Source organism: Mirounga leonina, unplaced genomic scaffold, assembly GCF_011800145.1.
Source record: "Mirounga leonina isolate KUSES-001 unplaced genomic scaffold, KU_Mleo_1.0 Mir_151, whole genome shotgun sequence".
In the NCBI taxonomy this organism is placed as follows: Eukaryota; Metazoa; Chordata; class Mammalia; order Carnivora; family Phocidae; genus Mirounga; species Mirounga leonina.
Window position 1 is genome coordinate 76051407 of NW_023270377.1, and position 20120 is coordinate 76071526.

The 20120-nt window shown below is 33.3% G+C and overlaps 1 protein-coding gene across 10 annotated transcripts in view; it reads left to right on the forward strand.

Annotated features, from left to right (window-relative positions):
* The window catches only part of PRPF40A (pre-mRNA processing factor 40 homolog A), a 55978-nt gene that overhangs the window by 21601 nt on the left and 14257 nt on the right, over nucleotides 1-20120 (forward strand). For 6 of the 10 annotated variants that reach the window (XM_035008015.1, XM_035008017.1, XM_035008021.1 and 3 more), the window contains 8 exons: nucleotides 11245-11355; nucleotides 12881-13001; nucleotides 13234-13287; nucleotides 14822-14846; nucleotides 15539-15913; nucleotides 18360-18468; nucleotides 18937-19001; nucleotides 19335-19499. In XM_035008015.1, the coding sequence (XP_034863906.1) occupies nucleotides 11245-11355; nucleotides 12881-13001; nucleotides 13234-13287; nucleotides 14822-14846; nucleotides 15539-15913; nucleotides 18360-18468; nucleotides 18937-19001; nucleotides 19335-19499 (1025 nt within the window). The remainder of the gene's footprint in view (nucleotides 1-11244; nucleotides 11356-12880; nucleotides 13002-13233; nucleotides 13288-14821; nucleotides 14847-15538; nucleotides 15914-18359; nucleotides 18469-18936; nucleotides 19002-19334; nucleotides 19500-20120) is intronic. The other 4 variants (XM_035008018.1, XM_035008019.1, XM_035008013.1 and 1 more) reach the window with 1 other exon arrangement.

Below are 20120 nucleotides of genomic sequence, written 5' to 3' on the forward strand. Positions count from 1 at the left end.
TCTATATCTGAGTTTGGATTTTTAGTTGTTTTTTAGATTCTACATGTGAGATAATATGGTACTTTCTCCATTTGACTTATTTCAGTTAGCATAATGCCTTCAAGGTCCCTCTGTGTTACTGCAAATGGCAAGATTTCATTCTTTTTATAGCTGCATAGTTTTCCTCTCTATGCATGCATGTGTTCGTGTGTGTGTGTGTGTGTGTGTGTGTATTCCACATCTTTATCCATTTATTCATCCAGGAACACCTAGGTTATTTCTGTATCTTGACTATTGTAAGTAAGGCTGCTCTGAACCTGGGAGTACATCTATCATTTTGAGTTACTGTTTTCATTTTCTTTGAATAAATACCCAGAAGTGGAATTGCTGGATTGTATGATAGTTCCATTTTTAATTTTTTGAGCAGCCTTCATATTGTTTTCTGTAGGGGCTATACTAGTTACATTCCCACCAACAGCGCATGAAGATTTCCTTTTCAACGACACCCTCATAACACTTATTATCTGATTTTGATAATAGGCATTCCAACAAATATAAGGTGATACCACATTGTGGTTTTGATTTGCATTTCCCCGATAGTGATGTTGAGCATCTTTTTATATGTCTGTTGGCCATCTGTATGTGTTCTCTGGAGAAATGTCTATTGAGATCCTCTGCCCATTTTTTAATCAGAGTATTCGGGGTTTTTTGCTGTTGAGTTGTATGAGCTCATTATATATTTTGGATATTAACCCTTATATACATGACTTGCAGATATTTTTGTCCCATTCAGTACGTTGCTTTTTCATTTTGTTGATGATTTCCTTTGTTGTGCCAGAAGGTTTTAATTTGATGTAGTCCACTTGTTTATTTTGCTTTTGTTGCCTTTGCTGTTGGAATCAGATCCAAAAAATCATTGCTAAGATTGATGGTCAAGGAGCTTTTACTGCCTATCTTTTTTTCTAGTTTTATGGTTTCAGGCTTTACATTCAAGCCTAAATCCATTTTGGGTTAATTTTTGTGCATGATGGAAGACAGTAGTCTGGTTTCATTCTTTTGCATGTGGCTGTCCTTTCTTACATATTCCTGCCTCCTTTGTCATAAATCAACCATTTATGCATGAGTTCATTTCTGAGATCTTAATTCTATTGTATGGATCTATATGTCTGTTTATGCCAGGACTATACTATTTTGATTACATTACCTTGGTAGTATAGTTTGAAAGCAGGGAGCATGATGCCTCTAGTTTTGTTTTTCAGATTGCTTTGGCTGTTCAGTCTTTCTGTGATTCCATCCAAATTTTAGGATTATGTGTTCTATTTCTTTGAAAAGTGCCTTTGGAATTTTGATAGGGGTTACAATGAGTCTGTAGATTGCTTTGGGTAGTATGGACATTGAACAATATTAATTTTTTTCAATCCGTGAGCATGGAATGTCTTTCTGTTTATGTCTTTAATTTTTTTTTTATTAGTGTCCTAGTTTTCACTTGTACAGATCTTTCACCTCCTTGGTTACATTTTTTCCTAGGTATTTTATTATTTTTGGTGCAATTGTAAATGGGATTTTTTTCCTTAATTTTCTGATAGTTTGTTCATGTTAATAAATGCAACAGATTTTTGTATCCTTCTTTATTGAATTTATTTTTAATAGGTTTTTCAGTGAAGTCTTCAGGTTTTTTATATATAATACATGTTTTTTCTATAAATAGCATTGTATTATCTTACTCTATAGCTTACCTGTTTTCCCTTTTAATCTGAATATTTTTATTGGTCTCTGTGTTTTCCTGCACTGTATCTTTTAAAAATTTTTTTAGGGCCCTGGGTGGCTCAGTTGGTTAAGCGACTGCCTTCAGCTCAGGTCATGATCCTGGAGTCGCGGGATCAAGTCCCACATCTCAAATAATAAAATCTTTAAAAAAAAATAAAAATTTTTTTAATCCGTTTCAGGTGTCCAAGAAGATATTTTTGGTATTTTAATTGGAGTTGCATTGAATTTATCGATTGTGGGGGCATATTTATAATACTAAGTCATATCAGTGAACATGGTAGTCAGTTCTTTTGTGTCGTTTTGTAATAGAGCTTAAATTTGAGTTTCAGCTCCTTTTTTTCTAATCTTTCAATTTTTACTGTCTCAGCCAAAACCTCTAGTACTATGGTGAGCAAGTAGCACTGATGATAAGCTGGCATCATTACCTTTTTTTCTCTCTTAAAGGGATTATGTATTAAATTTCTCCATTTAATAGGATGTTTACTATAGCTTTTTGATAAACAACCCTTATTGACACTTCTTTTCTTGGTTTGCTGAGAGAGGTCATTATGAACTTTATTTATTTATTTTTAGAGAGAGAGCGTGCATGCATGCACATCAGAGTGGGGCGGGGTGGGGGGGGCGGACAGAGGAAGGGGAAGAGAGAAAATCTTAAGCGGGCTGGAGCCTGACACGGGGGCTCCATCAGGACCTGAGCTGAAATCAAGAATCAGATGCTCAACCGATTGAGCACCCAGGCGCCCCACGAACTTGATTTTTAAAATTCTACAATGCTTTTTTTCTTATCTACTGAGATGGTCATATGATATTTCTTCTGTAGTCTGTTAATGTGCAAGTAAGTACACAGATATATTTTCTAATATCTCATTTTTGCATTACTAAGGTGAAGCCTAGTTATTAAGTGTGTTAAGGGTGTATATATGTGCACACATGTATATTTAATACCTTCAGAATTCAATTTGCTAATATTTTATTTAGGTTGTTTGTGTCTGGGTAATAACCCTTCTCTTTCTGGTCCTTAGAACAATTTATATAAATGCTGCGAAACTTATTTAACAGCTTGATAGAACACAACTAAAAACTGTCTGGACTTAATACTTCTTGAGTATAGAGATTTTGGATAACTATTTGAATTTCTTTAGTGGTTATTGCGCAATTCCAGTTTTAAATTTCTTCTTATTTATGTTTTTCAATATATCTCTTTTATTTAGCATAGAGTTAGAATCCTGTCGTTGCCATTATTTTGTTTTTTGGAAGGGGTAACCATTCGGTTTATTTCGCTGTCATCTTTTTTTTTTTTTTTTTTTAAAGATTTTATTTGTTTATTCATGAGAGACAGAGAGAGAGAGAGAGAGGCAGAGGGAGAAGCAGTCTCCCAAGGAGCAGGGAGCCCGATGCGGGACTCGATCCCAGGACCCTGGGATCACGACCTGAGCCGAAGGCAGACGCTTAACCATCTGAGCCACCCAGGCGCCCTCTGCTGTCATCTTTATTTCCTTCTTGGTTACTCTGTTGCCTTTTTTTCTAGCTTCTTGAGTACTTAGCTCATGGTTGTTAGACATTTTTTTGTACTAAATTAACTGTGTTGCTTAAGTTTTGACATAGAGGGTTTTCATTTAACTCTGTTCCCAATAATTTTTCTTTTTCCCTCATTTGATTTCTTTAGTGAAAGGATATTGGGTGGTATGTTTTTCTTGGTTTCTAGATTGATTTGGGATTTTTTTTAATTGACTTTTTTAAGAGCAATTTCAGATTAGTAGCACAATTGAACACAAAACAAAGAGTTCCTTAATATTCCCTCCCCTTACAGCCTCCCCTACTATCAACCTCTCCCACCAGGGTGTTAACATTTGTTACAATCAGTGATCCTACACTGACACATCATTATTACCCACAGTCCAGTTTACATTAGAGTTTATTCTGGTGTTACATAGTCTGTGAGTTTTAACAAATGTTAATGACATGTATCATCATGATAGTGTGTACAGAATAATTTCACTACCCTGAAAATCTGTGCTCCACCTGTTCATCTCTCTCCCCACCTCCACCCCTCGCCCCTAGCAACTACTGATCTTCTTACTGTCTTCATAGTTTTACCTTTTCCTAAATGTCATATAGTTAGAATCATACAGTATATAGCCTCTATAGACTGGTTTCATTCACTTAGTAACATACATTTAAGTTCCCTCCATTTTTTTCATGGCTTAATAGTTTTTTTTTCTTTTTGGTACTGAATAATACAGTCGTAACAATGATGATAATAGCGGTGAATAATATTTTATTGTCTGGACTTGCCACAGTTCATTCACCTCCTGAAAGACATTGGAGTTTTGCTTCCAAGTTTTGGCAATGAATAAACTGTTTTAAACATTAGTGAGCAGATCTTTGGGTGAACGTAAGTTTTGAACTCATTTGGGTAAATAACCAAGGAGCATGCTTGTTTGATCATATGGTAAAAATGTATTTAGCTTTGTAAGAAGTTGCCAAACTGCCTTCCAAAGTGGCTATCCTGTTTTGAATTCCCACCAGTAATAAAAAGGGGTTAATTTTAATTTGCAATTCTGTAATAATGTACAGTATTAAGCACCTTGTCATGGGCTTATTTACCACATGTATGTCTTTTTTGGTGAGGTATCTGTTCATATCTTTTGACCATTTCTTAATTGGGTTGTTGATATTCTTTTTTTTTAGAGAGAGAGAGAGAGAAAGGTGGGGAGAGGGAGAAGAGACTCTTAAGCAGGCTTCACACCCAGCACGGAGCCCAGTGCAGGACTTGATCTTAAAACCCTGAGATCATGACCTGAGCCAAAATCACATGTCGGACACTTAACCCACTGAGCCACCCATGTGCTCCTGGATTGTTCATATTCTTCATGTTAAGTTTAAAGAGGTCTTTGTAATATTGTGGATAACAGTTTTTTATCGGATGTGTCTTTTGCAGATTTTTTCTCCCAATTTGTGGCTTGTTTTTTCATTTTTTTTACTGTGTCTTTGGCAGAACAGAAGTTTTTAACGAAGTCCAGTCTGTCAGTTCTTCTTTCATGAATCATGCCTTTGGGTGACTTTTTTTTTTTTTTTTTTTTTTTTGAAAAAAAGTAAACTTTTTTGCATATTATCAGAAAGCAAGGGGGAAAAAAAGCACAGTCTGAAATGTTTACATTTTATTAAAGCTTCACTTATGTCTATTTTAAGATCACTTTTTGGGATAATTTTGTGTGCTTTTAATTTAAAGTTATTTTGCTATTCTGTTATATCTTGGCATATTTTTCATGTTTGATCTACCTAAAAAGAGGAATGTCTTAAAGTCTTTAGCTTGAAAAGATGTCATCTTTTTCTCCTTGTATTTTTCTGTTGCTGTGCATTTCAAGGCTAAATTACTAAATGCATGTACATTCAGATTAAGTTTTTGGTCTGCTAACTTTTTATCCATATGTAAGTCCCTCGTTTTCATTACAGTTTATTTTACCTTCTAAAAACTTGATTTTTTTGTCTAAGATTTATTTATTTGACAGAGAGAGCACAAGTAGGCAGAGCAGCAGGCAGAGGGAGAGGGAGAAGCAGACTCCCCGCTGAGCAGGGAGCCCGATGTGGGGCTCGATCCCAGGACCCTGGGATCATGACCTGAGCCGAAGGCAGTCACTTAACCAACTGAGCCACCCAGGCGCCCTAAATAGGCTTTTTTTCACATTTTTATTGCAAGCTAGTTATTGTCAATTCAAAGATTTTTGTATATTTATCTTAGATCCAGGTCTATTATACTCTTTTTTTTTTTTTTTTTTTAATTTCAACTAGGTTTCACTTGAATCTTTAGCAATAAAGATAAAAGAATTTATCTCTTTCCCAGATACACCAGTTATTTCATTTTATTGCTATTACATGTTTGTTGAAATACAGTGATTGTAGACTCACCTTTTGGTCATGATTTTAATGGGAGTGGCCTTAGAATAATTTTTATTAGTTTTCAGTAAGTTGCCCTTTATCATTTAGGTTTTTCTTTTTGTTTCTAAGATTTTTGTTTTTATTTTTTTAACACTTCCAAGCCATCATAATTTTCAGGATGTGATTTGATCATACCAAGTGTATTGGTGTGCTCCTGTGATTTTTTTTTTTTTTCAGTTTGTTATTAGAAATAATTTCTTTCTTATAGATTTCCCAATATTAAACCACTCCAGCACTGCTACAATCAATTCTACTTGGTCAGAGTATATACATTGCAGGATTCTCCTGGCTAATGTTATATTTAAGTTTTTAAGATTTATATTCATAAGTAACATTACCTGCTTTTCTTTTTTGATACCTCTTCTTTTGAGTTTTATTATTAATAAAGAGCTTTTCATCTTTTCCTATGACCTGAAACAAGGACATTGTAAGTCTGTGTTCTTTAAAGCTTATGTGGTGTTCTGCTATGAAATTAATCTGGTTGGGTATCTTTCAGTTGCTTCTACAGTAATTGGAATATTCATGTATGATGTGTTTCTTCTAGGATGAATTATAATAGTCTGAGGAAATGATTTCCTCTAGATTTTGGGAATTGGTTGTAAATTCGTGATTATGTTCTTCCTTAATTCTAATCTTATATTTTGGCTTTTTATTAATTTCCCTTATTTAGAGTAGTTCCTTATTTAGAATTTTTCTACCTATTTAGTGTTTAGATTTAGTCATGTTTTTTTGGTTTCATTCAGTTGAACTTACACGTTACTACAGAAATACTCGTATGTATAAATGTTTACCCGATGTACATATGTTTATATAGTTTGAGTATTGAATTTATTCACAGCCCAATTGCTGACTAGCTTCTTGATATCTGAAAAGTATATTAGTTGTCTTGGTAAATATATATATGCTTTTTATCCTTTTATCAAGTCTTTTTTTTCTTTTAAAAATTTTCTGTATATATTTTGCTGCTATATCACAGTGTCTCACTTTGTATTTCAAACTGCATCTTAGACGTTTTCTGTTATATTAAAAAACAGATCTCCATAAGATAAATCTACAGTATAAATGGACCCTAATTGAATGGTTTTCCTGTGGGTGGATATTGAATCATCTCTAATTTTTCCTTATTACAAGTAATCCTGTGGAGAACATTCTTGTATGTCTTTGCAACTATATAAATGAGATTTTGTGGAGTGAAATATCAGCATCAAGAGGTTGTTTGCATCTCTTTTTCTTTTGTTTATTTGCATTTTCAGTTTTGATGAGAACCAATAAATTGGCAGCGAACCAATACCAATTCCATTCCAAACACTAGTGTGACAGTGCACATTTCTTCACATCCTTTTAACATTTTATACTAAGTCTTTAACTGTCACTGACCTGAAGAACAAAAAGTTTTCATTTAATGTATGCTTCCTTAATTTACTAATGAAGTTGAATATCTAATTATATTATCTGTATTAAGTTCTGTTAATGGTCGTGTTTATTTTCCCATAAGATTGTCTTGTTGATTGTAGTAGATTTTTGTATATTAAGGATGATAGTTTTTTAATGTCTTACTTTGCAAATTTATGCTTCCACTTTATCATTTGTGAAAATGCTGACTTTTGGTTTATTACCCAGAACTGCCATTTGTGTTTACAGTAACTGTCACAGTAATAACAATAATTTGGGGAAGTCTGTCATCTGTGACATAAGTGCAGAGTAATTCTAAAGCTCCAGTGCAAGGATTATCTTAATTGTTCCTACAAGTCCTCAAAGCAAATAACTTACGGTTAAATGCTATGTCCTGGTTTTGACCCATTCAGAATACACATCTGAATTACACGTTACTACAGAACATTGTAAGGTTCTTTGTTAGGTTTTCTCTGATTATGCAAGGGCAGTCTAAGTATTTGATAGGCGGCATTTGTTTATTGCTCTGAAAGGTCTTGTGTTTTTTAAAAAAATAGTAATTTTTAGGAAAATAAGTTTTCAAATAGACTCTGCTGTTCTCCATATTTAGTAAATACTTGCCTAAGTCATGTTTTATCCTATGACGACATCTTTACAGTTGTTAATTATTGACATACCCATTAACATCTTATGCCATTCTGCATCTTATATTCAACATTCAAGATACATTTGTTTTTAAATTTTTCTTCTAAAATATTACTAGTTTTGGCCAGAAACAAGATACAGTTTTACTTTAAGTTGCAAATTAGATACATTTAAGGAAAAGGAACAAAAATTTATCAGATAAATCATTTTTCTCCAGAATTGACTTCTATAAGTAGATTTGGTATATTAGTTAAAGGCATTAGTACAGAATTTATATTCCTATTTGAAATGATTCTGTTTCTCGTAATGCAAAGTGTTGGAGCATTGCTCTTCAATAGGACCTTAGTGGGTGGGGCAGGACAATGTTGTAATGAACTCACTAGCCAGCTGTGTTACCTTGGGCATGTTCCTGTACTTTCTTGTGTTCCTTTTTCTCTTCTTATAAAGTGGAGATAATAAATAGTATCTACCTGGCGGGATTATTAAAAGAATTAATTTGAGAATTGATGCAAAGCAATTAATTAGCACAATGCTTACCACTCATTGGTAGATCAGGAGTTTATGTGTCCTTATTGACCAGTAGACTGTTATGAATATAGTATCCTTCACACAGCATTTGTGTGGGTAAAACCTGATCTTTAGAAGAAAATTTGAATTATTTCTAGTTTTATTTACTTCCTGAATTACTATTAGCGGGTTATTAACCCTCCTAAACCTTGGTTTTCTTATTTGAAAAATGGGGATAGTGTTCATGCTGCTTTGCAGTGTAGTTAGTTGTAAGGCTTAAATAAAATAATAGCTAGTGAATACTAAATTGCTTTATTGTTTGTTTTACTGGTTTGTACATTTCTCCTCTTTATCCCTATTATTTGGTCAAATGTACCTTGTCCCTTTTTAATTCCATTTTTTCATGAGTTTATTTCTGGTGAACTTCCTCTTTTCTGAATGCCCTTTAGCAGATGTTACTTGGGAAATTTAAATATAATTTTGGAACTTAAGAGATTCCTTTTTAGTGCAGTCCTGAGATGCTACTGAGTTCTTTTTTTTTTTTTTTTTTTTAAAGATTTTATTTGAGAGAGAGAGCACAAGAGGGGGGAAAGGGAGAAGCAGACTCCCTGCTGAGCAGGGAGCCTGATGCGGAACTCGATCTCGGGACTCCAGGATCATGACCTGAGCCGAAGGCAGTTGCTTAACTAACTGAGCCACCCAGGCGCCCCCCCTTTTTTTTTTTTAATATGAAAGAAATATAAACCTCTGTCTACCTTAGCAGGATTTAATTTGCCAAATGAAGCAATACTCATACAGTTGAAGCTTTCATGTATCTCTAAATCACATCACCTTTTGGTTAGATGTTAAAGTGGCAGCAAGCCAAATATTTTCCAGCAGTTACTATAATGTTTCCTCCAGAGAGATTGTAGTTGTCCTATCCTGCACACAGTGCTAGAACAAGTTAAAGAATTTAATATACTTTTTGAACTATCTTTCTATACCATGCAGATTCCATTTTGTAAATAGTGATGTGAGAGGACTTAATCTGTATAAGAAGAGATAAACATTTTCTTATCAAACAGCTCAACTTTTATCAAGTTTTGTCTTTGAATTCTAATGGCTATTTAAAATTCCTTCACATTAACTCTAATTTTCTTCTCAGAAGTTTTAGAAAATAATCATCTTCCTCATCTACTTGTCTGAAAATCACATTTGTGTTCTTAAGTCCCCTTTTCTTGTTCTCCATCCCCACCTTTTGCAAATGTTCCTTAAATCACTTAGCATATTTGCTTTGACCATTGAACATGTCTGAAATTGAGATTCATCTTGTAATCCATTGTGTCTTACGATCTCCATTCTCCAGACAGCAGTTATGGCTTAGTTGTGCATGATTGAACAACAAAAAGTGCCAGCATCAGAAGAATGAATGTTAGTGGCTTGAAAGAAAGTTCTAGAAGTAATGGCATAGCACTCTTACCAGCTTAGGAATAAAATGATTATGGTGAGAGTAGAAAAAGCAATGAAATGATATGTGTTGAGCCACATTCCCAAAGCAGAAATCAAAAGTAGGTATGTGCTATTTCACAATAAAGTTAATAAGGAAGAAAAAAAGGTCACCTTTAAGTATGGACAGAAGATAGTTAAGAACAAGTACTGGTCGTTTTTAGTTTTTTGTGTTTGTTTTAATGCTGCATTACCAATATTTTTGATAGCAAAGGGGATGATATTGTGTGGAATATAATGGATGTCGGCAGCTCTCATACACAAAATGGTCTCAATATGAAGTTTAAAGAACAGCTGAACTCTATTCTATTTGCCTTTCTTTTTATTCAAAAAACTGAATTGTGATAAAAATCAGTGTCTAAGAATATATCTTTCAGAAATGTAAGTTAAAAAGCATGTGATAGTTCGAAGATGATTTTACTTTTTCTTTTTTAGAGATATTTACAGTGTTTTGTCTTAGATTTGAAGAAATGTGATATAGATCTTCTCTAATCACTCTTTCAAGCCTACTTTGTTATTATCTAAATAATCTGGTACCTGGAACTGGACTTAATACCTTTGATCTCATTCAGTAATTAATTCATTCATGATTCCTTGTAAAATTACTTTTTTTAAACAACTTCTTTATTAAGGATATGATTGACTTATAAAACTGTACATGCTTAATGTGTACAACCAGATGATTTGGGGAATAAATGCATACCTGAGAAACTATCACCACCAAGACCACAGACACCTATCACCTCTCCAAGTTTCTTCCTACCCTCTTAATTATTTTATGTATATATGTATGGGAACCTTGTAAACTCTTAACCAGCATTTATTTGAGGCATCATATTTATTGATGCCTGAAGTTTTACTAGCAACTTTTAGTAGGTTCCTAGTAGTTCTTCTGGGTCCAAGAGTGGATTTATATTCTATATCAAACTAGTGTCACATAAAACTTTCTCACCCATCTTGTGTTGAGGCATTTGGATTCACATTTTATCCCTGTTAAATTTCACCTTGATTGTTAAATTTTGAGTATCATCCAAAACCCATCCTTTGTAGTTTTGACAGCTGCATCTTTATGGCATGTCAGTCTAGAACTTTGTCTAACTTGATGTAAATATTCTCTGAATTCACGTTGTTGAGATCATGATCAAGCCACCTATACAACAATAGCATCTGCTTCATATATTTTAGCTATACGGCATAGCTAAGATAACCTATGTTGCACATAGATTGTCTTTTGTATGTTAGTTAGAAAATTACCATTCTTAAGAGAAACATTCCTATCCTTAAACTTCTGAGATACTTTGTAGAAGAGAGAGATCCATGCCACTTTTGAAATACTTTTAAGTCTATTTTTCAGTTACCTCCCTACTACTTGCATTGATAAATTATTCTAAATGACTTAAACTGTGAAAAGTATGCCTATTTTTATACTTTTAATTTCTTCATATATTGTTAATGAAACTAACGAAAACTGATATTCAGTGTCATAGCACTGTTAAATAATTGAAATCTTTTTGTAATTTTTTTCTTTAGAAATCAATGTGGACCGAGCATAAATCACCTGATGGAAGGACTTACTACTACAATACTGAAACAAAACAGTCTACTTGGGAGAAACCAGATGATCTGAAAACACCTGCTGAGGTAAAAGTTTGAGGCTTTAAAATTAGGGATTGTTAAATAGATTGAGTCATGTTTTTCTTAGGATTTTATTGGTGATTGTTAGAAGGCAAACCAATTTTGTTTACTGATTTCTGCCCCTGCTCAGTAAACTTTATCAGGTGGCATCAAATTAAGAAGGATTAAAGAATAAATTGGAAGAGCAAAAGGACTCTCTGTGCTCTGTTCTTTAAATTCACATTTTTAAAATTTATTTATTTAAAGATTTTATTTGTCAGAGAAAGAGTGCACGTGCACAAGGGGGGGAGCAGCAGGGAGAGGGAGAAGCAGGCTCCCCGCTGAGCAAGGAGCCTGGTGCGGGACTTGATCCCAAGATGCTGGGATCATGACCTGAGCCAAAGGCAGACACTTAACCGACTGAGCCACCCAGGCATCCCTAAAATCACATTTTAAACTGTTTTCCCTTTATAGCAAACCTAGGTGATTGCAAATGTCTTCCAGTGAATTCTTAAACATTTCCAGTGAGTTTGGGGTAATGGAGATGGAATTAAATTAAAAATATAAGTATCCTTCTGTTAGAGTGGGAAATTGTCTTTGTGAAAAAAGCCCCTGAAAGTATGTGTATTTCTTTTTGTGTTGCAAATTTTATCATTCACAATATACAGTGTGGTAATTAGATTGAAGGACTAAACTGAGTAAACTTTATTGCAAATGGTTTAATTAGGAACTCTGGAGTCCTAAGTAAAAGTTGATCTGGCATTTCAAGCCACACTTGGAGATTTTTCCAAGTTGGCAGCATATCTTTATTTTCTCCCTCTTAATTAAGGAATTTGAGGATATAAAAATATTTTCCAGGCCACCACACTAATATGCACAGCAGTACTTGGGATGGGAGGTTGGCATAGACTAATTTTTTTTTATCCCAGTACTGATATAGGCAGTTATTTCTTCCTTAAATATCATCACTAAGACACCGTCTAAATAGGAGTTTTCCGTAGCATTCTCATGCCACGCTAACCAGTTTTATATATTAGGTTTTAAGTATATCATACTTACTGTTTCCTTACATAAGATAGTTCACGTAAGTTTAATAAATTATTAGCCATAAAACTGATATCTAAGCATGGGTAAACCAGATTTTGCTTTTTCCCAGTTTTTCTGTTTTTCCTACTTTTGTTAGTATTTGAGAAGTCTGTGAAATGCATATGATAAATTTCACCTATGATGGCGGTGTAAATGGCACCAGCAAATAAGATTTGAAATTTACTTAGACCTGGTTTTGAATCTTGCCTCTGCCCCTTAATTAGGTGTATTATCTTAAGTTACTTTCTGTAAGTAACAGTATAAATTTGAAATAATAGTATGGATGTTACAGTATTACTGCAAAGATTAAATAATATTTTAAATAATATCACCTACTAAGTATTCTATAATTGGTGGCTTCTCTTAAAAGCATTTGATTTGTACATATTGATAATATTTAGTGAAACAGTAGTGTGAATGATTAGTGATGCTAAATACATTACTGAGGATTTCTATTTCCCTTTAGCAACTTTTATCTAAATGTCCCTGGAAGGAATACAAATCTGACTCTGGAAAGCCTTACTATTATAATTCTCAAACAAAAGAATCCCGCTGGGCCAAACCTAAAGAACTTGAGGATCTTGAAGGTAACACAGAAAAAAATAATTTTTAATGTTAATTTTTTACATATCTATATCATTCACATTGAAACAATCCTTCATAAATAGGATTGTTCAAACACAGGTCTTATTTTTAAAAATGATTAGAACATTTTAAATGGTGTAACAGTTTTATGGGCTCTTATTTTCTTGTTGCTCTAGATATCAGTTCTATAGATTTTAAATAGATTTTTATTTGATTTGATTCCACTGAAACTAGGATACCAGAATACCATTGTTGCTGGAAGTCTTATTACAAAATCAAACCTGCATGGTGAGCTGCTTTGATAATTCATTTTCTGTCATTATTTAACATTTTTAAAGTATGTTACTAATGTTCACTAACCATGATTGGATAAATCTGCAGTGAGAAACCTCTAATTAAAAATTCATTAAAGGGTTATATTATAAATGAGCTTGTAACTTTTAAAATTATACTTTGATTTAAAAAAATTTACCATTGGAAAATTGAATAAGGACATCATGTACAATAATTCTAAATACAACTGTGTGTGTTGGTACATACATGCAATATGTGACTTAACCCATATAGCAGATAGCAGAGAGCCTTGAGTTCAGTTTAAATTTTTTTATTATCAGACTATACATTTAATGCTGATATTATTTTAGCATTGCAAAATAGCCTTTATGTTATGGGAGAATTAAACAAAATGCCATGCTTTACTTACAGAGGGAGTATTTTTCATTATCCTCAACTGTTCAGAATACCCCTGAGAATCTGGAAATACTACCTAATATGAAACCCAGTTCTTCAAATAGCAGAGATTGGAGTGAGAATTGAAAATTTAGTTCTTTTACTCTCACTTCTAATAGAATCTGGTATCATAAATTATTGGTTTAGAAGCAGTAGATTTTAGAAATGGAGCTAATAAAGTAGTCTGCAGTGTGGAATGACATCTGACAGTACAGAGAATAAAACTTTCCCAGAAGAACTGTGGTCTTAAGTCTACTTACCTTTTTCTTGTGTCACATAATTAGCTTAGATCATCATTGTATCTGAAAAATATGTTAGTAATGATGACTCCTTTAGTATGTTTTGTCAGACATCCTAAACATATTTCCAGAAATGGTTTCCATTAAAGGGGGATAAGTTTTTAAAATACTTTCATAAAGTTCAGCTTTGTTACCACTTACGTGGACCACCTCATTCCCTATCAAAGATGCTGAATATTTTTGTTACCCATAAAGAAAAATTTAATTGGAATAAAAGCTGAAATATTGAATGCAAATCTTTAAAGGTCTTTAAATTTCTATACTAGCATTGGCTAATAATAATATTGTAGATAGGTAGATTCCCATTTTATTCGTGTAAGAAACATCAAGCTCATTTCTGATATAACCCTAGTATAAAACAGTTGGTGTGTATATCTATCTACCTGTCAATGCTAGTATATTGTGCTGGAATTTCATGATATGAATTTGGTCTCATTTTGAATTTGGTATCTTAGGGAAAAAACCAATTAGTTTTACCCTTGGGGAAAATAGTGTTTTAATCCAGAATTATACAGATATTTTCAGAGAGTTTTTGCAATAGCCAGCAGCCTTTGGGAAAGTAGCAGTGTGCAGAGAAACTTTCCTAAAAACTGCTGTTGTTTAAATTTGTCTTCATTCTTTAATTGCTACTCTGCAACTTTGGAGCAAGAATTTGCTCTGAAAAAGTTTGTTTTTTGGATGGTAAATTAAATCTTACTGTATGAAACTTCTCTTTATCTCCCTTTAATGTTTGTTTTCAGTGATTGTATTTAAAATCCATGTCATATGTAACTTTGCTTTTTTCTCTTTAATAGCAATGATCAAAGCTGAAGAAAGCAGGTAAGCAATTTTGGGCATCAGTACAATTTATAAATTTGGTATCTCCTGTATATAGCATTCTTGTTTTAACTATTTGCTTTATAGTATAAATAGTATTTAACATGTTGGGCCTGATGGTTTGATGTCTTTGGAGATTGGGGGCAGGAGAAGGATATTTACTCAAGATATACAAATGACACTTTACTAGACAGTGATTGTTGGAGTTTGGATTGCATCCTTTGAATTAAGAAGGCTGTGTTGTAGAAAAGTTCAAAATTTGGTTTGATTTAATTTGGGAATGGATGAAGTATATATGTCTTCCTGTATTCAGGTTTCCCTTTTAATATATGAAATGGATAAAATTTAAAGTTCTTATAGAAATTTATGATATAGGCCAAATTTTATGATGTATAATACAGTCTGATAGTAGGGCATTTTGTGAACAAAAACAATTATTGGACTTTTGGAAGTGCAGAGTGTTGCATGAGTCCCTATCCTGTATTAACCTGAATGTTTGCTCAGTTAAATCAAAGTAATCCAGGGTCATTCTGTGTTTTTCATCTTTTCAAATGGCTTAATAGTTTGCCACATTGCCTTTCTCCCTTTTGTAGTTTCTCTTACTCACTTGATTTTATGATAAAAACTAGTATTGTTTGGCTTTCTGATTATTACTTAAGGAGATGACCCGGTTTTTGTTGTTTTTTAATACATAGTAAGCAAGAGGAGTGCACCACAACATCAACAGCCCCAGTTCCTACAACAGAAATTCCGACCACCATGAGCACCATGGCTGCTGCAGAAGCCGCTGCCGCCGTCGTTGCTGCCGCCGCCGCCGCTGCTGCCGCCGCTGCCGCAGCCAATGCCAGTGCCTCCACCTCTGCTTCAAACACTGTCGGTGGAACTGGGCCAGTCGTTCCTGAGCCAGAAGTTACTTCGATTGTTGCTACTGTTGTAGATAACGAGAATACAGTGACAATTTCAACTGAAGAACAAGCACAACTTACTAGTACTCCTGCTGTTCAGGAACAGAGTATGGAAGTATCCAGTAACACTGGAGAAGAAACAGCTAAGCAGGAAACTGTAGCTGAGTAAGTTCAGTGACTTGTGTTTTGCAAATCAGTACCAGACCTCATTAATGCAAGAAATTGCCAGTTTACATGGTGGCCATTGAGTGTTCAAAATTTTTGTGTGAATCAAAACATGAGCCTTTAGATAATGAATCATTATCAAAGCTGAATTTTGTGAGGTCATGCTCTTAAACTGTTGAAAAACTAATCCTCAAGTTTTAGGAAGCAGAATTCAGAGATCGAGGGTGAGGCACAAATTTAGAGGGGGGTACCAAGCACCTTAGTAATCAAGATACGTCAGTTGTGGTGCTGTAATTTTAAATCAAAACTAGTGCAAAAAAGCCATGATTATTAAAATAACAAAATTTTAAATACAGGATTAGTATTACTTTATTTTGCGGACAGTCTCAAATATGACTTAGCACAGCCCTGAAAGGAAGTGCTATAGTTTGATGTTGAACAAATAGAAGCAAAAATTAAGTAGACAAAAATATTTAGTAGGATGTAGAAGGAAAACTGTTACTGTAATTAAATTGCTACAACTTTTTAATATGGCAAAACAGCTGCATCTGTCAGTTTATAGTTCACATGTACTTGTGTTCCCTATCATCTGGTCATATTTCATATGGCTGTGCTTTATATAGATAAAAAAGTAACCTTGAGCCATGCTTCCTGGCTTTAATGATGTCCACATATATTTTTAAAAAAATGTTAACCATGGTGTCAAATTCCAAACATGATCACCCATCTTAATATTTAAGCATGTTGATTTCATCTCCCAACTCCTTCTTGTAAATATACTTTTTTAGATTTTTATGTACATTTCCCAAAGTTGAAAATAGCTTTATAATTTTTTCTGTTTAGAAGTTGAAAAAGGAATCTAATGGTATATTTGAAGGCATAAAAGAGTAACATTTTACTTATATCCTTCGGTCCTTTTTTATTTTTATTTTTTTTTAAGTTTTCTTTTATTAAAGATTTATTTATTTGAGAGAGAGAGCGCACACACTCGTGCAGGAGAGGAGGGTAAAGGGAGAGCGAAAGCAAACTCCCCTCTGAGCCCAGAGCCCAGCTTGGAGCTCCATCTCAAGATCCTGAGATCATGACCTGAACCGAAAGCAAGAGTCGGATGCTCAATCAACTGAGCCACTGACGCACTCCTGTTTTATTATTTTAATAATCTCTACACCCAACATGGGGCTCTAACTCACAACCCAAGATCAAGAGTTGCATGCTCTTTGAACTGAACTGCCAGACGCTCTCCTTCTGCCCTTTCTCTGCGCATTTAAAAATACATGCATTTTATATATGTATATTAAACCTGTATCTGATGTCTTTTACATTTTAAAGATACCCCATCATGTTGAATGATGGCATATTATTTTATTATTTACATATACATAAATTTCAGTGTTTTGATAGACATTTAAGCTTTGGGGGATGGTATTTTTTTTACATCTTTTTTATCCTTTATTTTTTTCTACAGTAATTTGTTTCTCGTAATTTTAGCAATGAACAGTTATTTCCTGCTTATTTTCTTTCTAGTATTTCTTTAAGTGCCTGAGTCATTATAATCTTTTTATTTTAATTACTGTAGTATAGACCATTTATAGCTGTTAATTTTTGACTGGGCCCTTTATACTATTTCTGATGATTTTAAATAAATTTCCCAAAGTAAGGTTACTTGACTCAGAGGGTGTGAATATATTTTTTGTGGTTGTTAGTATTTGCTCCAGTATCTTCCCCTAAGTTTTCTACTTAGTTTTGGTTTTCTGCATTTTTTTCCCCTTTATATAGGAAGGGATTATATGACCTTTTCATAAAGACCCCCAGACTAGTACAGTTGATAATTCTTGGATATGTTAATTCTTTTTGTTTGAGGTCAGTGTTTGGCATACTTTTTTTTGTAAATTATCACAGAGTAAATACTTTCAGTTTTGTGGATCATAAATTCTGTCACAATGATGTAGTTCTGCTATGATAGCACACAATAAGCCATAACAATATATAAACTCATGAGTAAAACTATTTACAGAAACAGGCAATGGGCTAGATTTGGTGCATGAGTTGTAGTATTCCCATTCTGATTTAGATCCTCAGCATTTTTTTATATTCATGCACACTGCCCAAATCCTTACTTATTAAGGCACTGAAATGAAGACACTGGGTAAGTTTTATAGACCATTTAAGAGTATTCATTTGTGGACTAGTGGAACTAATGTTTTAGTGTAATTGTTTCTTTTAGAAGCCGTCATGCAAGGTCCTAATAACTGAATGTTTCAGGAAAAAATTATATTACCTTTATGTCTTTATGTTTAGGTAAGTGTGTAGGATTCATATAGGAGACTTCATTCTAAAATTGTAAAATTTAACCTCAATATCAAACAAATAATGAAAACCTTGTTTTTCCAAGTGAGGCAAATGTTTATACTTAAATTATAAATACAATGTTTGAATTTCCCTCTAGTTTTACTCCCAAAAAAGAAGAGGAGGAAAGCCAACCAACAAAGAAAACCTATACTTGGAATACAAAGGAAGAGGCAAAGCAAGCATTTAAAGAATTATTGAAAGAAAAGGTACTAAAGATTTTTATGTGACATACAATAATTATCTAATAAATGAAGTTACTGTTTAATGCAGTCAGTACCTTGATGCCTTTGTTGAAAATAGTAATTTCATAAACTGTTGTAAGCAAAAATGAACAAAATTTGCCTTTTTTTGAAGAATATTTTGTGTACAGTGTACTACACAGCACATTCTACCTCTGTATTTAATATAATGTTTTTTATTCATAAAAATAGTTTCTCTTTTAACCAAGGGTCTTAAGAAAAGTATTCTTGCTCTGTTAAATATCAGTTTAAGTTTTCTTTTTAGTCTATATGTATATTACCCAGGTTTGCCTTGGTTCAATAAGAAATTATTAGACCTCTTTCAAACTTGAGTAAAGGGAAGTGCTTGATGTTTGCAGTATTATACTTTATTTCCTGGTGTATGACTTTTACAATATTTGCAGAATTTTAATTTTGTCATTAAATGGTTTTCAGCGGGTACCATCTAATGCTTCATGGGAACAAGCTATGAAAATGATCATTAATGATCCACGATACAGGTAACACTTGAAGTTTTTTATTTACTTTTCCAACCTTAGCAAATTAAAAATGTAAAATAATGTAATTTTTAACCTTCATTGTCTTTTCTTATTTTAGATACCAAGAACAGTTGTTATATGTCAGATATGAACCCAAAAAAGCCAAAAAGCTTGTCATACAATTTGAGTACAGATTTTAAAGTAGAAATTATTTTCTGTAATTGTTTCTTAATTTTTAATATCTTACTGGAATTTTCTTGATTAGCAAATGAAATCTTTTTTTTTTTTTTTCAAAACTTTGACATTTGATCATCCTGCCTTCATTTACTCTTATATGGTATTTTTTCTATTTAGTGCTTTAGCAAAGTTGAGTGAAAAAAAGCAAGCCTTTAATGCTTACAAAGTCCAGACAGAGAAAGAAGAAAAAGAAGAAGCAAGATCGAAATACAAAGAGGCTAAGGAATCCTTTCAGCGTTTTCTTGAAAATCATGAGAAAATGACTTCCACAACCAGATACAAGTAAGATTTTTAGTAATGCATAGTATATGTTTACTGCACTGTTTCTGTGTCAGACTTTTTGCCAAGTGTAGTAACCAATCCAAAGTATATGCTCATTAAAGCTAAATGACTATGAGTAGGGCAGTTTTATAAGGTACAAATCAATAGTTAAATGTGGAATTTAACTTATAGACTTACTGAGTTATTAACTAGGGACTAGAACAAAAGAGGGGTAGACTGAATGTAATAATTAAAGCCTGACTCCTTTCTATTTAATATAAAAACTGAGGGGTGCCTGAGTGGCTTAGTTGTTTAAGCGTCTGACTCTTGATCTCAGCTCAGGTCTTGCTATCAGGATTGTGAGTTCAGGCCCCACGTTGGGCTCCACGTGTGGAGCCTACTTTGAAAAAAAATACATATATATGTATACATTAATTATATATTATATATATAATTGAAATTTAACATTTTTGCAATAAGTTCATTTTCCATATGTACTTTGTTATTTTCCTCAGTTTTCTAGAAAAGCATTAGGGTAAAGATTCTTCATTTCTTTAAATAGTCCTGTTTTATGTATTATCTAAATTTCTGGGCAACTTTTTGAAGTCTATAATTTAGTTCCATGGACAGTTTGTTAGTGTC